Raw genomic sequence first — 24800 nt, 5'->3', positions numbered from 1 at the left:
CGCCCTAGCCTTTCCTCATAAGGAAGGTGCCCCAGCCCAGTAGTCATCTTAGTCGCTCTCTTTTGCACCTTTTCCATTTCCACTGTGTCTTTTTTGAGATGCGGCGACCAGAACTGGACACAATACTCCAGGTGTGGCCTTACCATCGATTTGTACAACGGCATTATAATATTAGCCGTTTTGTTCTCAATGCCTTTTCTAATGATCCCAAGCATAGAATTGGCCTTCTTTAGTGCCCTTTTAAAAGTATATAAATGACTAATGATGAGAAAACTCTAGTGAGTTTTTACATGTAAGTAATTTTCAACTGCATATTAAATGCAACAACAGTAGTGAACAAATCCATAAATGGTGCAAAGAATGTGGAAACACTACATTTTTATGAGGATGATAAACCTATCTGAAGGAATCTAAGTAATTGACTAGGACCTTCTGTATGATGCTGTTAATCTGGAAATATTAACCCATGATAACAAGTGAACAATTGCATTTCTTATGTGCTACACTCTGGCTGGCGTGGTTTGGAGGAGAAGTGCTTGGCTCCAAAAGGGATAAAGTGTAATACTAATGAATTTGTACTGAAGTCAAGAACCTAAGATAATTTCACCACTGCTGCTACCCCATATCTCAGACATTGTCAGCCCAATCCTATCCAATTTTCCTGTGCCGGTGCTGCTGTGTGTATGGGGTATGCACAGCTTCCTGTGTTGGGGGTGCAGTCACAGAGGCCTCCTTAAGGTTTGGGAACATTTTATTCCCTTACCCTGGGGCTGCATTGCAGTTGCACCGGTGCTGGAAAGCTGGATAGGATTGGGCTGTGTGACTCTTAGGGCCCAATCCTATCCAGGATTCCAGCACTGATACAGCTGGGGCAAGGGGGTATTCACTGCATCCTGCAGTGGGGGTAGAGTTGTTGTCCCCTCAAGGAAAGGAAACATTTATTCCCTAACCTCAAGGCTGCATTGTAGCTGCATTGGCACTGGAAAATTGGATAGGATTGGGCCCTTAGATTACATTTCCCCTAGTGGAGAAAATTGACTAGACAGGCTAATGTGACGGAGATAAATAGAGCATTTCATTTGGGGGCACTGGAAGTTGTAGTTCATTTTGTATACTAGCTATAATTGTGTTTTTCTTTTGGATGAAAGTCTGACTTCTGTTTTTACATAAGTGCATAACAATGGACAGAGATCTGGAATATGGGTGGGTGAAGGAGGGAGTAAGAGAGGGTTTTCTGATAACAGGGCATGAATACCAGGCAAGTCCAAGATCTTGCCTTTTCTTCCAAATGAAGCACTTCTATTTGGTGTTTCTGACTCATATTGCAATGATCTGATCCTACAATGATAGAAAGGCATTACAGTTAAGCGTAAGCCATTTCTGCCCAACATTGCATATATGCAACAGGAATCAAATGTGTATACCTGTGGGCTGAGCAGAAATGGGTTAAAACAGATGCTGGTAATTTTTCAAAATGCTCTTGAAGTGCATGAAGAGTTTTGTACATGAGAAACTGGAAACCAATCTTGAAATATGAATTTTTCTTATGAATGTATGGTTGGAGATGCCCAACTGTAGGCTTAAGATTCTATGCAATGTTTGTGCAGTTGTGGTTTTTTAACAGCACAGGGCAAAATCCAGCAAAACAATTGGTCATGGCTAAGTCTAATTGGAAAATAAGGAATGCTACCTAGGCTGCAATCCTGTGCGTGCTTACTAGTCAGTACATCCCACTGAGTTCAGTGGGACACATTTCCAGGAAGGCACATGTTGGACTGTGCTGTGCATCATTACTAACTTAAATCCCATTGATATAGCTCAGATTGTTGCACATTTACTTGGAAGTAAGTTCCATTCTGTTCTTTGTCTTGCTGTGCACAGGATTGTAGCCTTAACTGTTACTAACTTTTACTGGATTTGCCCATCACTTACAGAATTGTGACTTGTAAATCCAGAAACATTTTTGGCTGATATGAACTTTATATCCAGTACCATAGAGCAGTGAATACTACCACGGAATCTTTTTCCTTTTTTAAAAAAAGGCATCATGACTATTCTACATGATTCAGGGTCTCATGGATTGTTTATTTTTTTTCATTTCTTACTCTTGCATATCTTTAAAACTGCCTTTGATTTGGCAGGAGCCAGATATTAAGAAGATGGAACTTTACTAGTTGTAAAAAATAAAAAATATTACATACTAGTATCTGACATTTGTAATATAATTTTTTTTGTCCTTTATTTTGCTGATCATCCATTGTGTTTCCATACAATATCCCTTTTAATTTGTATCAATCATTTTTTAATTCCTGCTTAACTACTGAAGAATTTGTGGAGGCTGCTGGGTAAAAGTTAAACAGGAAATGTAGTTATGGATGATAAAATGCAAGTAATGCACCTGTTTCTTGCTAGCGGAAGTGGGATCAGTGTAGTACAACCACTTCATCTTGCAGTGAATTCTGAATGAAATTAGACAAATGACTGGGGGCCAAATGCTATCCAACTATCCAGCCCTGGTGTAGCAGTACCAATGGTATGTGCACTATGGTGGGAGGGTAGTTACGGAGGCCTCCACAAGGTAAAGGACCATTTGTTCCCTTGCCTCAGGGCTGCATTGCAACTGCACCAGCACTGGAAAGTTGGATAGGATTGGGCCCTGGGAAGGCCCACAATTATTGGAATATACAACAGGCTTTTATAAACTACTCTGTCAAAATCCTTTTAGCATTAATTCCTGTCTTATCATCCTCTAATGACTAAAAACACTACTTTGCCTTACCTTAACTATTTGTCTACTTTGAAGAAAATGCTTGCTATGTCTAGGTGTTTTTAGGAGACATGTTCTAAATATTTGAGACAATTCAATTGAAATGTTGACAGAGGAGCGCTCAATGGCTCTATTCAGACCTCTATTTGTTATTTCTCTTTTCAGCATCATCAGTGTACCTGGCACTTAAGCACTAGCATAATGTGTTGTTTCCTAGCGTACATACAATGCCAATCATATGTGTGCTATTAGGAGTAAATGCAGAGTTGCATATTCCAGGGCAGTCATAGAGATAGTCTTCGTTAAAAATAGGACTACAAGTGGCAGCTGCTCACTTTAAGGGCTTCCTATAGTTGCCTAACAGCCCAGTCCTAACAGTGGTGCTGCTGCCAGGTGCAGTGGCACCAAAATGGCAATGGTTGTATCCAGTAGCCCTGCCAGGACTGCTGGAGGCCTCCTTGAGTGAAGGGGACTTTCATCCCCTTCCCACCAGCTATTTTGCAGGTGCAGACTGGAGGAGCTCTGTGTTGGGCTTTTCAACCGGACAAGGAGCATAGGATCCTGCTGGTCCCACCCCTCTCCCACCCAGGTGAGATGCTGAGTTTTGAGCCTATGATCACTTGCATGCAATATAATCACTCTAGCACTGAGTTATGACGTCACTTCATAATGGCTTCAGTACTTCCGCTTTTTTTCTGCTTATGTGTGGGAAAGCTCAACCCTAATGTGTTCCTTAAAGGTTTTCTCTACAATGAAGCTCCCCAGAGAGTGGTTGCAAATATAACCTTGTGAAGGAAGGTGGTCATAAATATTTGTTCTCAGTGCCGTATGAATTAATAAGACTTTGCACACTTTTAGGAAATCAAATGTTTACTTTTAACTAATTGCCAATTAGTTTATTATTTAACTAATTGCCAATTATAACACAATGCAGATGAAAATGGGAGACAAGCATATGAGTACGTATAATATTTTGATACTGTTGCACCTGATACTGAAGTGGTTTATGAAGAATTAAGGCCCATATAATGGCACTGCTATAAAAAACATGCTTAGGATTGCAGGCTTAGGGCTCTATCCTATCCAATTTTCCAGTGCCAGTGCAACCATGCCTATGAGGCATGCGTTGCATACTGTGGTGGGGAGGCAGTCATAGAGGGCCCCTCAAGAGAAAGAGGAAAATGTGTTCCCTTACCTTGGAGCTGCATTGTGGCTGCACTGGTACTCGAAAATTGCATGGGATTGGGCCCTTAGTAATATGGCAAGGCATAGTGTTGAAGGGTAGTGTTGAAATGGTAGTGTTGAAATGGTAGTGTTGAAGGGTAGTGTTGAAATGGCCCCTGTCACAAGTAGCACACTCAAGAAGAGTACCATATTCCAGGGCAGGCCCTATCTTCTCATCCTGGTTTTCCCAAGGTTTCCCAATACATCATATTATTTTAGGCAAAATAACTCTTCTCTCTCCAAACCAGAATTTTGACAGGAAAGTGCTAGGGCCCAATCCTATCCAACTTTCCAGCTGCAGTGTAGCCACAGTGCAGACCTGTGCTAAGAAAACAAGCGTTCCCATACCTTAAGAAGGCCCCAGTGACTGCTCCTCTACCACAGAAGCAGCACACACCCCACTGGCACAACTGAACCGACACTGGAAAATTGGATAGGATTGGGCCCTCAGTGGTGTAGCTAAGGGGGTGCAAGGTGTAGCAACTGCACCAGGCAACAAGCTTTAGGGGGGCCACAACCTGAATTTACACTAGTGGCTAAAATTCTGAAAAGCGGGTGGTGAGCTGCTGGGAGGGAGAGGAGTATCCCCCCCCCCATTTTCACTTTTTAAAAGCCAAGGTATGAGTCACTTCTGGGGCATCATTTTGAGCTCTGGGCTACACGGTCATTAGCTACACTACTGGCTAGACTCATTTCTCTTTCTGCAATTTTTCTCATGCTGCAGATGGGGCAGTAGAACCCTTCTTACATTTGGAGCATAGAAATGCACAGTTACATGGAAGTAAACTGCATTAAACTCAGTGGGGCTTACTTTTGAGTAATCATGCATGAGATCAGACATTTTAGCACTCAGATCTTTCTTGATTCTGTTGCTTTGTAGATACATTGTTTCTATATGGAGCTGCTTGAGTCACATCCACATCTAGTTTACTCATTTAAAAATCACTTATTCAAATTGAAAACCGAAACAATGGTAACCCCAATTTTTTCCCCTTCCTTTTTTCCCCTTTGGGGTAAACTAACTTAGTTTCAACCCTTTCCAAAAGATAGGAAAATATCTGGAAGAAATAGGATGTAGAAAAGGGAAGAAACTGACCTGGAGGCAGAGGGATTGGAATGCTGAGTGCGGGAAAACCCAGTGGAGGAAAGAGCTATGGTCATCATGTCCTGCTTGTGGCTTCTCAGAGGCATCTGGCAGGTCCCAGAGCAGAGGCAGCAGGTTGTTGAACTGACTCTTGGACTGATCTATAGGGCCTGATCTTATGCCTGTGCGGACGTTTCGGCTTTTGAATTAGTGGTGATTAGCGGCTACCGCACATTTTCGAAGGATTAACAGCCCAATTCTATGTACGTCTGCTCAGAAGTAAGTCCCACTGTGCTCAATGAAACTTACTCCCAGGAAAGTGTGGACAGGATTGCAGCCTAAGAGCCCAATCCTATGCTTGTCAACTCAGAAGGAAGTCCCATAAAAATCAACAGGGCTTACTCCCAGGTACGTGCAGCCTAAGGGCCAAATCCTTTCCAGTTTTCCAGTGCTGGTGCAGCGGTGCCAACAGGGCATGTGCGGCATCCTGCAGTAGGGAGGCAGTCATGGAGGCCTCCTCCAGCCAGGTCAAGGAATGTATGTTCCCTTTCCTTGGGGCTGCATTGCAGCTGCACCGCCTTTGGAAAGCTGGGCAGGACTGGGTGCTGACCGCCAGGACTGTGCTTCACTGCCTCTGATGTGCACTGCCACTTGCCAATGGGCTCTGAAATAGGCGGCCCCCTATATCTGGGGGGAGTGGTGGCCCCTCCACGCGTTCCCACCCAGATTCGGAGTGGCTTGGCCAGTGATGCTCCCTGGTCGCCCCTGCCTGCAGCGAGGGAGGATGGAGAGGGTGGCCAAGCTGCACCAGGCAGGCAGGCAGGCAGGGCTGCGGCGCCTGCCGGACTGCTTCCGGGCATCGCCTCTAGTAGGAAGCCCCGAGGTGCTGGGCGAAAGGACCCGGCTCTGGTGTGTGTGTGGCTGGAGGAGGGGCGTGCCTGGCCGCGGCTGCTCCCATAGGTGGCAGTGCGAGGGGCGGAGAGCGGAGGAGGCGCACACGCCCAGCAAGAAAGGCCCTGCCGGGGCTGCAGCCCCTCTCTGGGTGTGTGGCCGCCGCCGCCTCCTCCTCCCCTCCGGGAAGGCGATGCTCCGGTGACTGCCCTGCCTCGTCCCCTCTTGCCTGCCCCTGGAGCCTCCCCCTGCCCGCCTCGCCCATGAGCCTCCTGGGGAGCTACCGCAAAAAGACCAACAATGATGGCTATGAATCTTTGCAGCTGGTGGACAGCAACGGTGACTTCTGCGGCAGCCGGGAGCGAGCCGGGGGCGCCGGGGGCGGCAGCGGCAGCAGCAAACAAGGGGTGATCCCCGCGGTAGTGGCGGCGGCGGCGGCAGCCCGGAGCCCAGTGCGACAGCAGCAGCACCAGCCGCTCGATTGCAGCACCATGGACAGCTCAGGTAGAGGGCTTCAACTTCTGCGCCTCTGTGCAGGGGAGGGTGGGGGTGGGTGGTGATGATGATGATGAAGAAGAAGCTCGTGTTGCAGCCCCACCTTCCTTCCAGCAAGATCCCTCCAGCTCAGGCATGCAGCATGTTGGGGTTGGCAGGGCCAGGCATGCTCTAGCGAGCCTCCAATTTCCAAAGAGGAGAAACCTTAGAAGGCCTCTTGTTGCAAAATTTAAAGAGCTCTTAAGGCTGGCTAATGAGGCCATGAAGCCCATCTGCCACTCTCTTCTCTCTCTCTCCCCCTCTGTTAATTGATCAGGGAAAGGGGTGAGGACAGGCACAGAGAAACTGCTGAAGCCAGTGTATTGTTCTCTGCTGGTGTGTCTAGGGATGGGAAGGAGATGGAGGAAGGAGGGCTCAAGAAGCTTCCTTTTCCTGATCTGCTGCACCCAATAAAGTGTAACACTAGGAAAATCCTGGGAATGAGAAAGGTGATGGATGCATTTTTTTTAAAAGGTATCTGATGCAAGGCCAGTAAACCTTATGATGAGCATGTTAAGAATCTTCAGAAAAAGCACATTAGCTCAGTGAAAAAAATGTGCTAGGTTGTTATATGGTGGGAAAAAAATATTTGTATTACATGTCGGAGAATGGAATAGCTATGCTGAAACCTTGTCCATGAAAGTTACTAAATAATGGCTCGTTTATTTCTACAAAAATACAGTCATTATTGGAGTTGCCAAAAGAGTTTCTTTGTTTTCAGTGGTAACAACCAACTTAGGGTAACCATGTTAGTCTGTCACTGCAAAAGCCAACAAAGACTTCTGTGTGTTCTTTAACAAAGCTAACATGCACCCCTAACAGGGTGTCTTAACAGTATGGATCTGCTGAAGTTTAAAATTTTGAGAGATACAAAGAAATAGTAGTTGATAATACTTTATATGTATCAAGAGAGAGGGCCCTCCCCTTCCCCAGAACACAGTAAAAAGGGAAAAGGTGTGTTTAGCCATCCAGGATTTTTTTTTTCCTTAGGAGTTTGACTAGATACAACCAGTGGAATTAGATTGGCATGCTGCATGAATAGTGATGTGTGTTGCTTTTTTGTTTTTTGTTTTTCTCCTAAATCTCCCAATTGGAGGGCCAGATGGCTCATAGGATTGGTAATGAGAAGCTTTTCACTTCAGGGGTTCAGACTGCCCTGGATTCCTGAGAGTAGTTATTGATGGATTATCTGTTGTTACCACTGGAATTTGGTGGATGGCCTTTTCCTGTAAAATACTAGGTTGTGCAGTGCCTTTGAAGCTAGCAGTGTTTGCTAAGAATTTTGTCAATGGCTCTGCTTCTTTTTTTCCTCCAGAGAGCTTTTTTGATGAATAAGTAGTTCCTATAAAGTGATGTGCTGTCATTCTATTTTTAAAATATTCTTGTAGCAAGTGGAGAAGTTGAATCCCAAGCCGCAACTGTCACACTGAGAGTCTGTTAGCCTACACGTATTCAAACCGATTTTCTTTTATGTGGTGTAAACTCTTTTTTTCAAGGCAAAATAAAGAGCTGCTCTTGAGAACTGGCTGCATGGAGCAAAACATCCAGACATTTTGCACAGTTTTCACATAAAAAAAGTGCTCACCAACAATGGAGTGAGTATTTGGGAGTACATTTGTACTACTGAATTAGCTGGCCCATAATAAAATGGGCTTCAAACTGTGTGGAGAAGGAATGGTGATGCTTTTTGAAACCTCATCTGGCAACTTGAGACTTTGCAATGGATAGAGAAGACAACTGTAGTTGCACATGGCCCATTATCTCATCAAATCTCGTGCTACACTGTCAATGTGATCCGAAACATGTTGGCTCAACTTCAGTGGGATCTTCTAGTTCATAAGTTGAAGAGTTAAGCCTTACTATATGTGTGTGCAAATAATCATGTTAAACATGAACCTGTGCTTATGCTGGAATGGCTATGATCTATTCATCTTCTATCTTGGTCTTGAGGAGGCCGCCTTCCTAATAGCTACTGGCCAGAGTAGCTTATAAAGGTGTTCTTTGTCTGCTAGAGATTAAGCTGCTCCTTCCCACTGAGGCCAATTGGAGTTTTCATTTCTAAAAAAGAACATGTTAGGCTGCAAAGGCCCAGAAATTTTGCAGGGGCAATGCATGATATAAGTATACACCTGGATTCACCTGCTACTTTTGAAAGGAATATAAAACAAAAATGCTTGATTTCTCTATATGGTCTGTCGTGAAATCAGACACACCTATGTACTGTACTTGAAATATTTATATCCTGATCTTGAACTTAAACAAATTTTCAAAGTGTTACACCATACATTTGGCCTCAAATATTTAGTGGTGTGGATTTCTGCCCATTTATATACACACCATGCAGATGGTAACAGTTATGAAATGCAAATGATTGTTCATTTGCTACTGAGATTATACTTGCGGTTAATGAGGTAATAGCTCTCAACTGAATTGGTGTAATGGACCCTAGGCACATTTTCATATTTATGGGTCTATTACTTATATGCATTGCTCAACTGGTTCATATTTAGGAAGCTTTCTCTGAAACAGAAAAGGAAGATCACTGGTTTTCCCCCCCCAAAATCTGGAGGTAACCAACTTCAGTTTAATTTTGTCAAATGGCAACACAGAGAAGCTAGCCTGTGGGGTTTCATACAAATTCTTGGCTCCTGTTATAGTGCATGAAATGTTATGATAACTTTGGTGAGAAAATGATTGGCTAAGGAGTATACTTCCAAAAAGTTTCTTTGGAGCCACTTAAATAGGAGCAAGAAGACAAGTTGGCTGACTTTATTTTCCATCGGGAGTATTGAAATTAAGTGATGCAAAGAAAAAAATGAAGAGGGAAGGGAGTTTACATTAAAGCTGTAGTTTTGAATTTCATGCTTCAAGTTCTGAGATATAGACCAGAACGATTTATTTGAAGGGTGCACATTGGGTAGATACACTTTAACAAAATGGAGCAGCACAAATTCATCCACCTTAGTTGCATTAAGGAACTTTTCCCCCTTCAGTTCAGTTCAGTAGACCTTTATTGGCATTTTCCATGTTTTTTCCTATGGGTGCCATTGCCTATGTGGAACCTAAGTAACTGGAATGGGGGATGTTTTTGATTATTGCAGTTAGGCTGGTCTTGGTGCAGTATTTCTATAAATCTGACATTGGGCTTTTAAAGAATACAGGAATTGAGTGAATTGCAGCTTGATAAATGCTGTGATGGTGATAAATGCTTTGATTTCATTTTAAAATGAAAATGCATCCAGGCAACAAACAGGGCAAGTCTATTCTTTGGTTAAGGGTGCAATCCTAACCCCTTATGTCAGTGCTTTCCAGCACTGACATAGTGGTGCCAATGGGACATGTGCTGCATCGTGCAGTTGGGTGTCACTCACAGAGGCCTCCTCAAAGTAAGGCAGTGGTTTTCAAACTCTCATGGAGAGTTTGAGCCACTGTAAGTGCTTGCAGGTGCGGGGGGGGAGGCAGCGGGGGTGAGTGGAAGGCAGCGGCGTGATCCCCAGGATCGTGCCACTCAGGGGGCTGCAGGGGCTTGGGTGCACTTACCCAAGCCTCCTGCAGCCTTCCCGGGGTGCGGGGAGCCAAGTATGGCCTTTGGCAGAGCTCCCCGCAGCAGTGAAAGTAAAGGCGGAGCAATCGCGCCCTGCCTCCACTAAAGCAGAAGTGGAGCGCGATCACTCCACTTTCACTGCTGCAGGGAGCCGTGCCAAAGATCGCAACGGGCTCCCCGCACCCCAGGGAGGCTGCAGGAGGCTTGGGTAAGTGTATCCAAGGCCCTGCTGCCTCCTCCCTGCCTCCAGGCTGCCCCTGCCCCTTAAGGGGACAGAGGCCAGGGCCCACAGGCTGGGGCATCGTGACGCCCCAGTTTGAAAAGCCCTGAAGTAAGGGAATGTTTGTTCCCTTATCTCAGAGCTGCATTGCTCTTATGTCCGTGCTGGAAAACACTGACATAAGAGGTTAGGATTGCGCCCTTAGTGATCAGCCTAGCTCCTCCAACCTTATGTTGTCTGTAACCCTAGTCCAGCACAAAGGGAGAAGAGCAAAGAAGAACTTTAAAAACTCTGCAGAAAGGTGCAACACTATCGGTTATTCCCCCAGCACCTATTATTATTTATATACCACTTTTCAACAAGAGTTCAAAGTAGCTTACATAATAAAATATATCAGTACATGGTTCCACGGAAATACCTGTGGCAATACCTCTAGTACAGGGGTGTCCAAATATTTTGGCAGGAAGGCCACATTGTCTCTCTGACACTGTGTCGGGGGCTAGGGAAAAACGGATTAATTTACATTTAAAATTTGAATAAATTTACATAAATGAATTTATTAGAGATGAAACTTGTATGAATGAATGAAGGTCTTGCAGTAGCTCAAGGCCTATAAAAGGCCTTGCACAAAGCAAGGCTAGCCTTTCCTTAGCTGCTGCTGCTGCATCACAGGTGTGAAACAGCAAGCAGTGGAGAAAACCTTCATCCCACAGCTCAGGTGAGAGGTTGAACAGTCGTCACCATGCTGAGAAAAGTAGCGTCAGGCCATCATGGGCTCCAGCAAGTCGCCGGCGGGTCAGAGGCTCATTGGAAACTCAGAGCTACCGGAGGGCCAGATTGGGAGCCCCCAAGGGCTGCAAGTGGTGCCCGGGATGGGGTTTGGGCACCCCTGCTCTAGTATATACTAATAATAGGCAGCATACTGATAATGCCCCAGTATGGGCAGGACATGGCAGGAACAAACTGATATATAGCAGTGGAGAAATAGCCACAAGACAACAGTACATGACACCCACAACCAACGACACAAAGATATAGGGCAGTGGTATTCAAACTGGGGCGTCGCGACACCCCAGCCTGAGGGTCCTGGTCCCTTTCCCCTTAAGGGGCGGGGGCAGCCAGGAGGCAGGGAGGAGGCAGCAGCGCGATCCCCAGGTTCGCGCCGCTCAGGGGGGCTGCAGGGGCTTGGTGCACTTGTCCAAGCCCCCTGCAGCCCCCCGGGGGTGCGGGGAGCCCTGCGCGACCTTCGGCAGGGCTCCCTGGTTCAGGGAAGGTGACAGCCAAGTGATCGCGCTCCGCTCCACTAAACCAGAAGCGGTGCGTGATCGCTCCATGTTCCCTTTTGAGCAGGCTGTAGGGACTGGGGTGCACCCTCCAGTCCCTGCAGCAGCCGTCCCTGGCTGCGGGGAGCCAGGCGTAACTCCTGCAGGGCTCCTTGGGTCAGGGAAAGTGAGAGTGGGGCGATCACGCTCTGCTTCCCATTTTGCGGAGGCGGAGCACGATCGCCCCACTCTCACTTTCCCTGACCCAAGGAGCCCTGCAGGAGTTACGCCCGGCTCCCCGCAGCCAGGGACGGCTGCTGCAGGGACTGGAGGGTGCACCCCAGTCCCTGCAGCCTGGTCAAAAGGGGAAGTGGGGCGATTGCGCACCGCTTCCAGTTGAGCGGGGCGCGATCACTCCGCTGTCACCTTCCCTGACCCAGGGAGCCCTGCCGAAGGTCGCTCAGGGCTCCCCACACCCCCGGGGGGCTACAGGGGGCTTGGGCAAGTGCACCAAGCCCCTGCAGCCCCCCTGAGCAGCACGATCCTGGGGATCGTGCTGCTGCCTCCCCCCCGCTCCTGCAAAGACTTACTGTGGGATTCAAACTCCCTGCAAGTTTGAAAACAGCAGATATTGGGGCATCTCTCACTGCAGGACCTTCTGTGGCACACACCGCAATGGGTAGAAATGGAAGAGTCTATTTACTCACAAACACACTGGCAAAAAATGTCTTTTTGACTGCAGCAGACCAAGAGAAGGAAGCCTTGGGATACAGTAGGTATATAAAATGAACCTTCCTAAGGTAAGGGTTCAACTTCTGGGTGGGGGGGCATTCAATGGGGGAAAAAAACTTTTCCAGGGAGAAATTGGGTCAAGCCACAAGAGGGGCCCCATCTTAAGCAAAAAAGTAGCTCACTGCACATAGATAGAGGCTGGCAGCAGGCATGTCTTCAGGTGCTAGCCCAACCAAGAGTGCTATAACTAAGGCCAAACTTACATTTTGTGTGACTCACCAGAAGTAGCCATGATAATAGGGGGAGCAGGAAGCACTCATACCCACACTGGCTAGTCCACAGGGCAGCTCCGTAGCCACAACATGTGATAGGAAATGGGCTTTTAGTACACACAGCCCTTCTTACCAGTCATATACATTAAGAGCATAAAACCTGCATGAAGCATTTGGGAAAATATACAGATCCTTTGCAGGGGGAAGGCATAGGTTCAAATCTGAGATGTGCACTCTCTTGGGAATGGGTATGGAAAGACCACACTTCCTCATATACTATCGGAGAGAGCACTGAATGGGCTAATCATTTGGCTTGCATGTGACACAGGTTGCTTTTGCACCCACTCACTTGCATTACTGTTGGCACCTGCAGCTCATTATCCCTGAGTGGAGCGGCCCTTGCTCCCCTCCCCAGCTGATTGCCTCATTCATTATAGTAGCAGAACTGTTTGGGAGCTTGTCTCTTTTTACCCGTGTTGGAGGTTATGAAAAACCTGCAAAGTCTACTCTGAGGCCAGCTGAGGTGAGAAACATCTAGGGTAGAGAGAAGGGATTCCTATCAACTGACAAAGCTAAGGTTTATATTGAATGATATCAGAGAAGGAGCAGTGCAAGAGAGAGAGACACACCCACCCACGAGTGAGATTGCTACACAGTCCAGCTGGGCTCTTGTGTTTTTGCAAGTTGTATGACAGATGGTAGAGCAGCTGTATTGGTGAGATTGGGCTGGACCAGTTGCATTACTGTCATGGGCTTTGCAAAGCTTCAGGGACAGCCTGGAACAAGCAGGTGAGCAACCCCACAGAGTAACACCTGGAATAACAAGTCAATATTGTCAGGTGTGCTGTGGCTTTCCCTTGTAATATAAACAACTGACTATGTGGAGGACCTTGTGTTCTCAGTCCCTGCTTGAAAGGTGCCTGAGGAGAGCAAAGAGAGGCACAGAAAGAGTAACAGACAGGAAGCTTCCCCATCCTGGGGTCTCTGGTTTGGCATGCATCCTCAGAGTTCACAATTGAGAGGGGTGCTATCTGAATATGCATAGTGTTGGAGAGAGTCTAGTACTTGGAGCGTTACCAGTCCCTCCCCTGTGAGAAGTTGCAGTGGAATGCTGTGTAGTGACTGTCCTGCTCTATTTGGCCCAGCTGAAATTCTCAAAAACAGAAGGGCTCATGTTGCCTGACAAGCAGAGATCACCAAGGGAGTTATTCACCGAGGGAGATCAAGAGATCCACTGCTCTCTTGCGGTAGGAAGGGCCAGGTTAGCCAGCAGAGTCACATTAGATGATACTTGGGAAAGGTGGAGGGAGACGGGGAGAAGAGGAATGCAACATTCATATACTAAGGCATGGAATTCTTTGCTTTCCCTTGCTCACCAATGATCAATGGCTCTTGAAAGACTTTTGAAAAGCTGACCAGATCAACAGGATCCAGTTGCATCATTCCTTTTTAATGTGCTGTATGTGTACTGCTTACTCAGTGTATTAAAGTAATCCAGTTGAGTGCATGAGGCTAATGAAAAGATGGGAGTTGTAGTAAAAGTAGATGGCAATGTTGCTTGAATGCAGAAGCTGTGCGGGGTTAATGTTCAACTGTTTAAATTGCTGTCTTTGTTGAAAGAGCCTGTGTACCACTTGCATGTTATTACACATTGACTTGGCTTCCATTTGCTCTTGTGCGGTAGCAAAAAATCAATGCTTGTGACTGCACCATCTTTACAAGGTAAAGATGGTGCTGTTCCTCACCTCCCAATAGTTATGGTGCTATCATGAATTTCAGGAATGTTTTCCCTCAATGTAAGTGTTCAGCTAAGGAGAGTTTCTAGGACAGTTTTACTTCCCACTCATTCAAGCATTTGTTATTGTTGACTTCAGTGCTTGAAAAGCCAGGTGACAACACCCTCAGTAACATCTGCTTTTTTTTACTCATTTAGCTAGTTGAAATTAGAAATGTCTTATGTGAGCCTTTTTACAAAATTTATTGGTACTGCATACCAGTTCAGTACTTAATATACATTCTGTTAATATTTCAATTTTGTGATAAATCAAGTGCATATTCCCAGACACTATTTTATTACTGCTTGTCATAAGTCTTCTGCAGACCCTGCAGGAAAATGCACAAGAATTTAAGAACTCTATAACAACCAGGCAAGTAGAAATTTGAGAACTATGCCGGGCTTTTCATCATCAGACCTTCTGGCATTTTTTTCAGTCACTAGAAATACTGGCTATTTCCACTGAATCCTGAATCTTCTCTTACAGTATTTCCCAACCTGTGGGTCACAACCCACTTCATGGTTTGCGGGCCCATGTGCTGTGGGTCATGAGGTTGGGCCCTCCCACCTGCCCTTGTATCTGGTTGGCTTCAAATTGGAGCGCTCTGGCTGCAATTGTAGGCACTTCCCAGACCCTGCCAGGCCTGAGACACACTCCATAGACCTCAGAAAGCTTCTTGGAAGCAACAGGAAGCCTCTTCCTGTTGCTTCTGAGAGGCTTTCTGAGGCCTATGGAGTGTGTCTCAGGCCTGGTGCATGAAAACAAGATGGGTCACAGTGGGTAAACTCTGCTCTGTTGCATGGTTTGCAATCTAATCTGATGCTTGTTTACTTGTCCACTGCTGCTTTTAATGGGACTTACTTCCCTGGTCAATGTGCCTAGAGTAGCGGTATTGATTGCATAGAGGAAAGTATGATTGAAGCATGCAGATCGCAATGAAGTACTTTAAAAAAGGTTGTTGGATAGCACTTTAAATGGCAACTTTGTGTTTTGGAATGGCAACTGCCTGAAGTAGCAAATGCTATTTTATGCCCTGTGAACTTACAGGGTACTGTATGAGAATAAACATGCTATATTTAATCTGAAACACTAGGGCTGTATCTTTGATGCTCTCCAACCAAGGAGTCAGTCCCATTGAGCTTGGTAGCTTTGCTTCTGAATAGACATGCGTAGGTTTGGACTGTGAATGAAGTAAGCACTGGGATCATCCAGGAATGTTTTGTTTTTAATTAAAAACAATAACATTCATGGAACAGGAAGTCTTTAAGCTATGTGTCTAGACCAGTGATTTTGAGCCTTTTTCATTTCATGGCATACTGATGAGGTGCTAAAATTTTCAAGGCACACCATCATTTTTGCACAATTGACAAGGCATACCACACTGCTGGCAAGGGACTTGCATCCCTAATAGCCCTACTAACAAATTACCTTCCCCCAAACTCCTGTGGCACACCTGTCGACCATTTGCGACACACTGATTGAAAATAGCTGGTCTAGACAATTCATTGCATGATGATATATGCATGTGGAGTACAGAAGAGAAGCAGAAAGCACTGAGTTTTTTGCTTGTTTTGTAGCTGAACATGAGTTGTGTGCAAAATATAAGAGATTCTATTAAACATTTGATCTTCTATAATTTGCTTCTGAATCACCTATGGGTGCTGTGTTCTTTAAAGTTCTTTGTGCCAGGAACACAACATAGCACCAGCCGTTGTCAGTGCTACACCACCCATTGCTCTGACTTCTGGTGAGACATAGACCTTCTGCCATTCTTTTTAGCTTTAAAAAAAATCAGACAAATGTAGGTGTGCACACACCCACACTCCAGCATAGTGGGAGGTCCACTTTCTGTTTTAGATATTCTGGACTTATATGCTCTGCACTTTGAACAGTGAAGGCTTGAAAGGTACAGGATTTAGATTCCTTTGGATGGAAGAGGACTGGACATTTATGATGTTTCTTTGACATTTGCTTTGCTTTACAAATCTTCAAACAGAGGAGATGAATAGGCACTCATTCAGGTGACAGCACAGCTGCTAATCAACCATCTGATTCCCAAAAATTCTCTGTACTCCAACTACTTCGCTGTCATCTCTAACACTTGGGGGCCCAATCCCATCCAACTTTCCAGCACTGATGCAGCTGTGCCAACAGGGTATGTGCTGCATTGTGCAGTTGGAGTGGGAAGTCACAGAGGTCTCCTTAAGGTAAGAGAACATACGTTACCTCAGAGCTGTGTGGTAGCTGCATTGGTGCTGTAAGGTTGGACAGGATTGGGCCCTAAGTCTGCCTCTCAAATACAAATTGCTTCTGAATTGTTCCTCTGTTTCCTACAATTTGTTGGAAGACATTCCCTTTTCAAACTCTGCTGAGTGTTTGAGTCCAACTCCTGGAGCAACTCCTGTCATTGGTTCATGTTGGTCTGATCATTCTGGACTACCTGCAGCCTGGTAAGAGAGCTTTCTAGGTTATGTAGTAAAAGTTGGGCACAAATGTTGCCTGCAGATAGACTAGTCTAGTACAGACCTGGATCTGGAAATTAAGAGATTAATACTTGGGAAGGTTGGATTTCTGGAAAAAATTTGACAGACTCAAAGCTTGTTGTGATCGAATGAAGTGAATAAATATTCTTTTAAAAACATTTATTTAAAGACTTTGCCTTTCTAGCTGTTAAAATCTCTTTTGGCTTTTACTTTAGAATGAGCAAAGAGCCATCTTTGTATCAGTGTAAACAAAACAAGGCAATTGCTTATACAATGTCTGGTTTGTCTTTTGCTCTTTCGCCTTTTTGTTTTTGTAAGAGAAGACTCCATTTCACAAGCCTCTTTGTTTGTAGGAATTCAAGAGCAGGACCAGATCGTTCGCACATCCTTTGTCACAGTAGCATGACCAGCTATTCTTATATTGTTCTGGATTTTGTTCTGATTATGGCTCTTTTAAATAGCAATTTTAAGCATGAATTTCATAGTATTTGTCATAAGTTCAATACTTTGTGCAGCAATAAATAAGCAAAAGGATTTGGTCCACTTAAACTGCAGGGTCAAAACACACATTACTTTTAAGTATGGCTGGCCCTGCAGTTTTCCGGGTTTTTTGTAAATACCGTAGATACTCACGTATAGTACGTGAAATTTTTGCCAAGTAATCAAGCTCCAGTTCTCACTTCGCCTGATTTCCGGTTCAATCATAAGAACAGCCCCACTGGATCAGGCCATAGGCCCATCTAGTCCAGCTTCCTGTATCTCATAGCAGCCCACCAAATGCCCAAGGAACACACCAGATAACAAGAGACCTCATCCTGGTGCCCTCCCTTGTATCTGGCATTCTGACATAGCCCAGAGGGCAGAGCCTTTCAACTCTGAACAGTTTCGCTTCTCAAGTGGCAGACAGGCGCCAAGTTTCTCAGGCAGCAGGCAGGGCAGAGATAGTTTATACAACTGGGAAATTCCAGCCAAAGTTATCCTTTTATTCTCCTTCCTTCTGCTGCAGCCTGGTTCTGCTTGGCAAATGCTTGCAAAGCAGGTCTGCTTTTGGAAACACCAGGATGGGACCCTCCTTCCCAGGCTACAATTCAGTGCACCATTACTTCAGAATAACACCCATGGAAAGCAGTGGGTCTACTTCTGAGTAAAAAGGGTTGCAAATATCTCATCTCTCTGCTGTGAATTGAATTGCACACTCCCAGTTATGTGTTATATGCTGTATGTAGAGCTTCTGGCTTAACGCACCAGACACTTTAAAGGTGTCTTTGATTCATGGTTCAAACTTTTTCACTTGCTTATCCCTTGGCAGCCCATTTACATAAATTGTACCCTTCCTATTAGCAAAATGTTTGTAATTAGTAAGACAAGCCCTCATCCCCTCCATATGAAAGCCCAGACTTCATGTATTCATCACATATTTTCTCTTTTCATCTGTTTGAAGAACAGAAGACTCTGCCTTTGCACTGTTTTGCACCAGAAGTGTGCTGAGAAATTCTGGGTGTTTGATCACTTTCCCTATTGTTTCATGTGCTGGTTTTCAATCACTGGTTCATAGATGAATTGTTGACCAAAAACTAGCTATTGGTGGGGCTTTCACAGCCAATTAGCTACCTCCCTTCCAGGCTGTGCATTTTGGAGCATGGCCTGCTTTTTTCTGCCATTATTCTATTCTTTTTCAAGTACCCCTAAAGGTTCTGTTGAGTGTCCCTGGGAGTACAGGAATACCAGGTTGGGAACCACTGGTATGTTGTTTACAGTGCAACTCTGTACTTACTGATAGTGTTTTAAAAAAGGTGGTGAAGACCAGAATTTAAAAAGAATAAAAATGTTTTTAATAAATTAGAGACTACAGTTCTTAGGTAACAGTTAGTGGTAGGTTATTTTTCAGGATCTGGCCTTGGGTAAAATCAGACAAAACTATAGTCAGATACCCCTCTAAGTTTAACCCCCGACTTATCCGAGGGTCATAGAAAATTCCATGATTGTTGGCTCAAAACTTGCCCTCAACTTATCTGTGGGGTCGACTTATAGGCGAGTATCTGCCATAGCATTCTTAGGGGTGTGTGAACTGGAGAGGAACTACAGTGGGGAGAAAGGAGCTTTTAACACTTTCCAACACCACTGTTCCTATCTGGTTTGCACATTCTGTGGGCTGATTGAAAAAAAAAAGTTCTCTTTGTTGTTGAAACATATAAACGGTCATCTACTTGTGATTCAAAGATGTTCAGTGCCATGGTTTACAGCATTGGCTTTTGAAACTTAAAGTCTAACTACAGCTCTGTTTAAATAACTTGCAAACTCACTTGAGAAATGTGGATGTATACATAGCTGACCCATCTTTGGGAATATCACTTGGGTGAACTTTGTTGCATCTTTAAAGAGCCAGTAGGGTGTGGTGTAGTGGTTAACATGTTGGACTATAATGCAGGATAGCCTAGTCCCTACTTGGCAATGGAACTCATTTGGACCAGTTTCTGTCTCTGTCCAGCCTACCGCACAGGATGTTTGTGTGGATAAAATGGGGTGGACAGACACTGCGTATGGTGCCCTGAACTTTTTGAAGGAAGGTAAAAATGTAATAAAACCCTGCTGCCTCTGAGAACTCTCCCAGATCCTGCAGTACCTGACAAACAACCTGGAAGCTTCCAGAGTTTGACCAGTATTCCACTGACCCCACTTGGAACAGAACAGAGGGAGCCATATAAGTCAGACATGATGCCTGGAAACCTCTTTTTTGCTGTCACCAGTTGGGTGACTTTCTTCTACCCTGCTAATCAGAGTTCTACCAGAAATTGTGTTTAACCTTGGTTGGTATGGGTGCTTCATCTTTTCCAGCTAGCAGCTGTATTGTTGCTGTCGAGCTAAAACCATGTGATTCCTGTCAGTAAACTTGATTCCTTGCAAGTAAACTTGTGTTTTTTTTCTTTCAAGGTGCCTCTTCTCCTGACATGGAGTCTACCTATGGGGGTGGTCTACTAGATATGATGAAAGGTGGAGCAGGAAGACTCTTCAGCAACTTTAAGGATAACTTGAAGGACACCCTGAAAGATACTTCTACGAAGGTTATGCAATCTGTTGCAAGGTAGTAGAATACAAAATACCTGGAGAGCTCCTTGAAGTAGATAAAAATTTTAGGAAGCCAGGAAAATAGGTTTAAATGAGCTTTGAACAAAGGTTGCAATATCATGTGCACTTACATTTGAGTGAGTCTCATTGAATACGGTGGAGACTACTTCTGAGTAGACATGCCTAGGATTGCACGGTTAATTATTGGCATCCTAGGGAAAGACTGGTTGTAGAACTGAGGAAGGTCTCATGAATTAAACTACATTCATTGACTAAAGCAAAAAGTGGAAGACCATAATTTGACTAACATTATGGCAGAGGAAATTGGAGACAGTGTCACATGAACATATGAAACAGCCTTATACAAAGGACAGAGTTAAACCTTTGGGACACCTACCCTGGCATTGTGAACTCTGGCTGGCAGGCAGATGTTCTCTGATGTCTTAAAGACAGAGTTCTGTTCCTGTGCTGCCTGGGATTGAAATTGGGACCTTCTTCATGCAAAACCTATAAAGCATGGACTATTAAACTGTAAGCCCTTCTTTAGTCAAGGGCCCTTCCCAGCTCCCGAAGAAGTGGGAAGGGCAGAGAACCAGATACAAAAGGAAGTGTAAGGAAGACAACTTCCCCCTTCCCATTTTTCTTTATCCCCTTTTTGTTTTTATGTGTGACTTTGAGAGTCTACAAATGTCGGGAAGATCATAGGTTAACCATAAGCATCTTGGAAATCAGGCACTGATCACAGTCCTTCTTCTAATGTGTGTTAACCAGTGTCTCTTGGCTTCTCTTGTTTTCTTTTATAGTTACACCAAGGGAGAACTAGATATTTCTTATATTACCTCAAGAATTATTGGTAAGTGTGTCAGTTTCATCAAGTAATAAAATGATACTCCATACAAAATTGCACTAGTCTCAGGATTTCTGAATGCTGTTTTTTCTCCGGTGTTGACTTGCATTTTCATTTCTTGATAGTAATGTCATTTCCTGCTGAAGGAGTTGAACTGGGATTTAGGAATCATATTGAGGATGTGCGAACGTTTTTAGATTCAAGACATCCTGATCGCTATACAGTTTTCAATTTATCACCGAAGTCTTATCGTAGTGCCAAGTTTCATAATAGGGTAAGTTGTATTCTGCTGGGGTAATGATGTGCCAAGACCATCTCATGGTATTCAGTAGTGCTGGTAAAAGCCTATGGTATAAAAGGGAATTATGTAGCCAGTACCATGACTAGTTGCTTTTGAAAGAAGCAGCCCAGTTAAATAGGAAATTCATTTAAAACTTGGACAGGGAATGTCTGTACAGTGCAAGAGAGCTAGCTTTGAACTTTACCTTAAGAGGCATAAGCTACTCTTATAGCTAGATGCAGCTGCTCCTATAGCTTTTGCAGGATCTCATGCTGACTTTCTGCCTGAAGACTGTGAGAGTGCGTGTAATTTTGTGTACCAGTTCCATGCATAGTATGGAATCTTGCTCTTTTGAGTTCTTAGAAATGTCAGAATTTCTTAAAGGTCAGGAATGCGATGTACTAAGGTCTGTATGCTGTAGTCTGTATACTACATATTACAGTGATTTCACCTCCTTGAATCATTTGTGTTAGTGAATGCACACCTTTCCCACTGCTCCAGTACCAGTTGTCCTGGTGTGCAAAGCAAGAGAACTGTGTTCACACTATGCCAGTACGATAGCTATGGGTTTTGGGTTTGTAAACTAGAAGTAAGTTGGAGAGGCAAATGTCTGAGCAGTGGTTCCCAAACTAGTGGGTCATGACTCACCAGCCTGGGAAGCACTGGCCAATGCCCCTTTAAGAGGTGTGGAGAGGGGGAAGGAAGCAATGTGATCTCCAGGATAGTGCTGCTGCTGCTAGGGATGAGAGGGGGCTTTTCTACTTAACCTGCAGCCAGAACTGCAGACCTGGAGGGACGGGAAGCCCTCTGCAGGGTTCCTGTGCCTGCAAAAGTATTTAAAAAGGAAAAAGGGCACTTGTGGTTTTTGCAGCAAAACTGGAAGTGCCCTTTTTTTTTTAGTTTTGCAGGCTCAGAGAGCCCTGAGGAGGGCTTCCTGGACCCCCCAGGACTTCAGCACTGGCTGAAGGACTTCAGGACCCCCCAGGACTTCAGCACTGGCTGCAGATAAGTAGAAAAAACCCCCTCCCATCCCCGGCATCAGTGCAATCCTGGGGATCATGTTGCTGCCTTCCCCCTGCCCCGCAACAACTTAACAGAACTCCCTTGAAGGAGTTTGGGAAACCTTGTAGGAGTTTGGGAAGCACTGATCTAGAGGATCCATCATGCTGACTTTTCAGCAAGCAGACTTGGTTTTGAGAGCCAACTTCAGGGATGTTTCCAATGGGCAGCAGTTTGCATGGTGTGATGACATGATGTAGTATTGGTATGGGTGACATTTTCAAGTTGTTAAAGGTTTTCTATGTAATTTGTGTAGTGAAGTTTTTAAGCACACAGTTGTGAGTTTTGAGGATGCAGAAGGAATACACAACACACTATTCTTACGGGCAGGTAATGAAACAGAATTCTTTTAGGCTTGGTGGGGTTGGGCAAGATAGGCTATTCATTTTAAAAAGTGGTGAGTATTAGGATTGGTTGAGAGGGAAGAAGGTCAGTCAGAAGTTACAGCTGGTAAGTGGGTCCAGTATGACAGCTGCTGGGTATGCTGTGAGGGGAGACCTGAGAAGGAAAACACTGCCTGAGTGATATGGACATAAGCGGATACGTTGGTTTAGGAATGTGTTTTCGCTAACACTTTAATAATATCCCATTTGGTTTGAGAGTGGTGTTTCCGTTTCAGAATATAGTGTTGCCTTGTCAATACGAGTCAGAATTGAATTCCTATGCAGAAATTCTAAAGAAATATAGAATATTTAGAGTACAGGAAAAGGTGCACGTATGTGTGTGGTGGTGTAGGTTTCTGACTGGAGAATCCCAGTTAGAGGATATTTAGTTTATGCTTCATTGGTCATATTGACAGTAAGTGCTGGTATTAGGATAACAGTAGTGAATGCTGTAGACCAGGGGTGTCAAACTCGTTTCATACAGAGGGCCGAAGTTAGCATTCAGGGCTCCAGCTGAGGGCTGGAAGTGATGTCATTAAGCAGCAAGTGACCTAATTAAGCAGCTAATGGCCAGAAATCAGACCCTGTTCTCATATAGAAACTCATTAACTGCAAATGACAGAAGCGAAAGTAAGCAAATCTTGATTGTATTTCAAGATTTGGGAAAGCTCAATTTTCACATGGGCTGCCATTTCAGCTGTAACACCTCAGCAGCTGAGAGCCTAAGGGCCAGATAAAAAGATTCTGGGGGCCACATCTGGCCCCCGGGCCTTATGTTTGACACCCCTGCTGTAGACTAATGCACATTCATTTTCAGTAATTTTAAAGTAATGAAAAGGAAAAGCAAGACAAACAGCTGTTCTGTTGAGTTTGACTCTCTAAATCTCATGGCATTGCAAAGGAAAAACTTCTTAATCTGTTTTTTATATAAGTCATCTACAAAGCTAGCCTGAGTCTCTGAGGGTGCTGTCAGGGCAAGTTATAAATCATGAGCACAGCATCTTTGTTTTATAAATTGACCCTGCTCAGTGGCAATCCAAGGGAATGAAGATTTCAGAGTACCGTATTTTTCGCTCCATAAGACGCACCTAGTTTTTAGAGGAGGAAAACAGGAAAAAATTCTGAACCAAATAGAGCAATAAAATATTAAACAGAACAACATTTGAACCATGTAAAGTGAACAGCAGTCAACAGTGGCATTAAGAACCATTATCACTGTCATTAACAAATGGAGAGACTTAAAGGTTTGAGTACTCTAGTTTTCTGGAAACCCCAAGAACTCATCATCGCTAGAGTCAGAATTTATGAAGCTCACAAAAGCAGGTGCACACAAATAGGGGATCACATTATCTTTCTGCTACAATGATGTTCTGCCAAATCCCAATCCACTGGGCCTTGTGCCCGCTTAAGGCTGATCAGTCCCCCTTGTGCAACTCACCAGTGCAGCAAGCAAAAGTGAGTCCAGTTCCAGTCCACAGATGCCAAGTAAATCAGTACCATCAATCAGAGTTGCCAAATCAGAGTCCAGAACCAATAAGCCAAATTACAGTCCAAGGTCAGTCAAATCCATCAGGGTATCCAAGTCCAGTCACAATCCACAGTCAGATTCCAAATTCAATAAACCCAGTCAGTCTCCTCTCCAACCTGCACTCCTTCAAAACCCACAAACCCTTTCTGCCTCAGGTACTCCTTATATCCCTGAGGGCCCTATTGCCTTCCAGTGGCTGCAGCTGTGCAGCACACCCTCTGCTGAAAGCCCAGGCCTTACCCTTAAAGGGGCCACTGCTGACACCACATCTACCTCCTCACCAGTTCTTCCATGATTCCAATACAAATGAACAAGTGGAAAGTCCAACCACAACTTGAATTCTCAAGACACAACAAACCTCTGGCTTTATGGTGAGAACCGAGCCTTACCTGGGGCTTGTGCAATAAGCAAACACTGGCATTCTGACCAAGGAGACAGTTTTTTCTTTGTGATGGGGGGGGCTTACATTCAGATGCTGGATGAGGTGAGTGAAAGCGCCCCTCCCCTGCTGTGTGAGTGTGTGTGGGGGGGCCAGAGCATCTGTGTGTGTAAGAGAAGGGGGCAGCCTGTGTGTGTGAGGGGGGGGGAAAGTGTTTGTGTTGCAGACAAGTTGTGATGCTCCAGGCTTGGGATGGGGGTGGGGGGAAAGAGAAGCTGTGATGCTCCAGGCTTTGGGGGGGGGGGAGAGAGGCTGTGATGCTCCAGGCTTGGGGGGGGGAGAGAGAGGCTTTCCTGGGAGTAAGCCCCCCTGACTCTAATGGGACTTACTTCAGAGTAGGCATGCACAGGATTGGGCAGTGAGACTGCCACCCCACCCATGCTTTCCTGGGAGTGAGCCCCAGTGACTCT

At 44.9% G+C, this 24800-nt stretch overlaps 1 protein-coding gene across 1 annotated transcript in view; it reads left to right on the top strand.

Moving 5' to 3' along the window:
• Positions 1 to 5999: 5999 nt before the first annotated feature.
• Positions 6000 to 24800, top strand: part of DNAJC6 (DnaJ heat shock protein family (Hsp40) member C6) — a 49457-nt gene continuing 30656 nt past the window's right edge. Inside the window, exons 1-4 of the mRNA XM_066623921.1 lie at positions 6000 to 6470; positions 19720 to 19870; positions 20658 to 20707; positions 20827 to 20975. Of these exons, the coding sequence (XP_066480018.1) occupies positions 6230 to 6470; positions 19720 to 19870; positions 20658 to 20707; positions 20827 to 20975 (591 nt within the window). The 5' untranslated portion in view covers positions 6000 to 6229. The remainder of the gene's footprint in view (positions 6471 to 19719; positions 19871 to 20657; positions 20708 to 20826; positions 20976 to 24800) is intronic.

This window comes from Tiliqua scincoides, chromosome 4 (assembly GCF_035046505.1).
Source record: "Tiliqua scincoides isolate rTilSci1 chromosome 4, rTilSci1.hap2, whole genome shotgun sequence".
In the NCBI taxonomy this organism is placed as follows: domain Eukaryota; kingdom Metazoa; phylum Chordata; class Lepidosauria; order Squamata; family Scincidae; genus Tiliqua; species Tiliqua scincoides.
The sequence above is the reverse complement of the archived record's forward strand: the minus strand, read 5'-3'. Positions and strand labels throughout refer to the sequence as shown.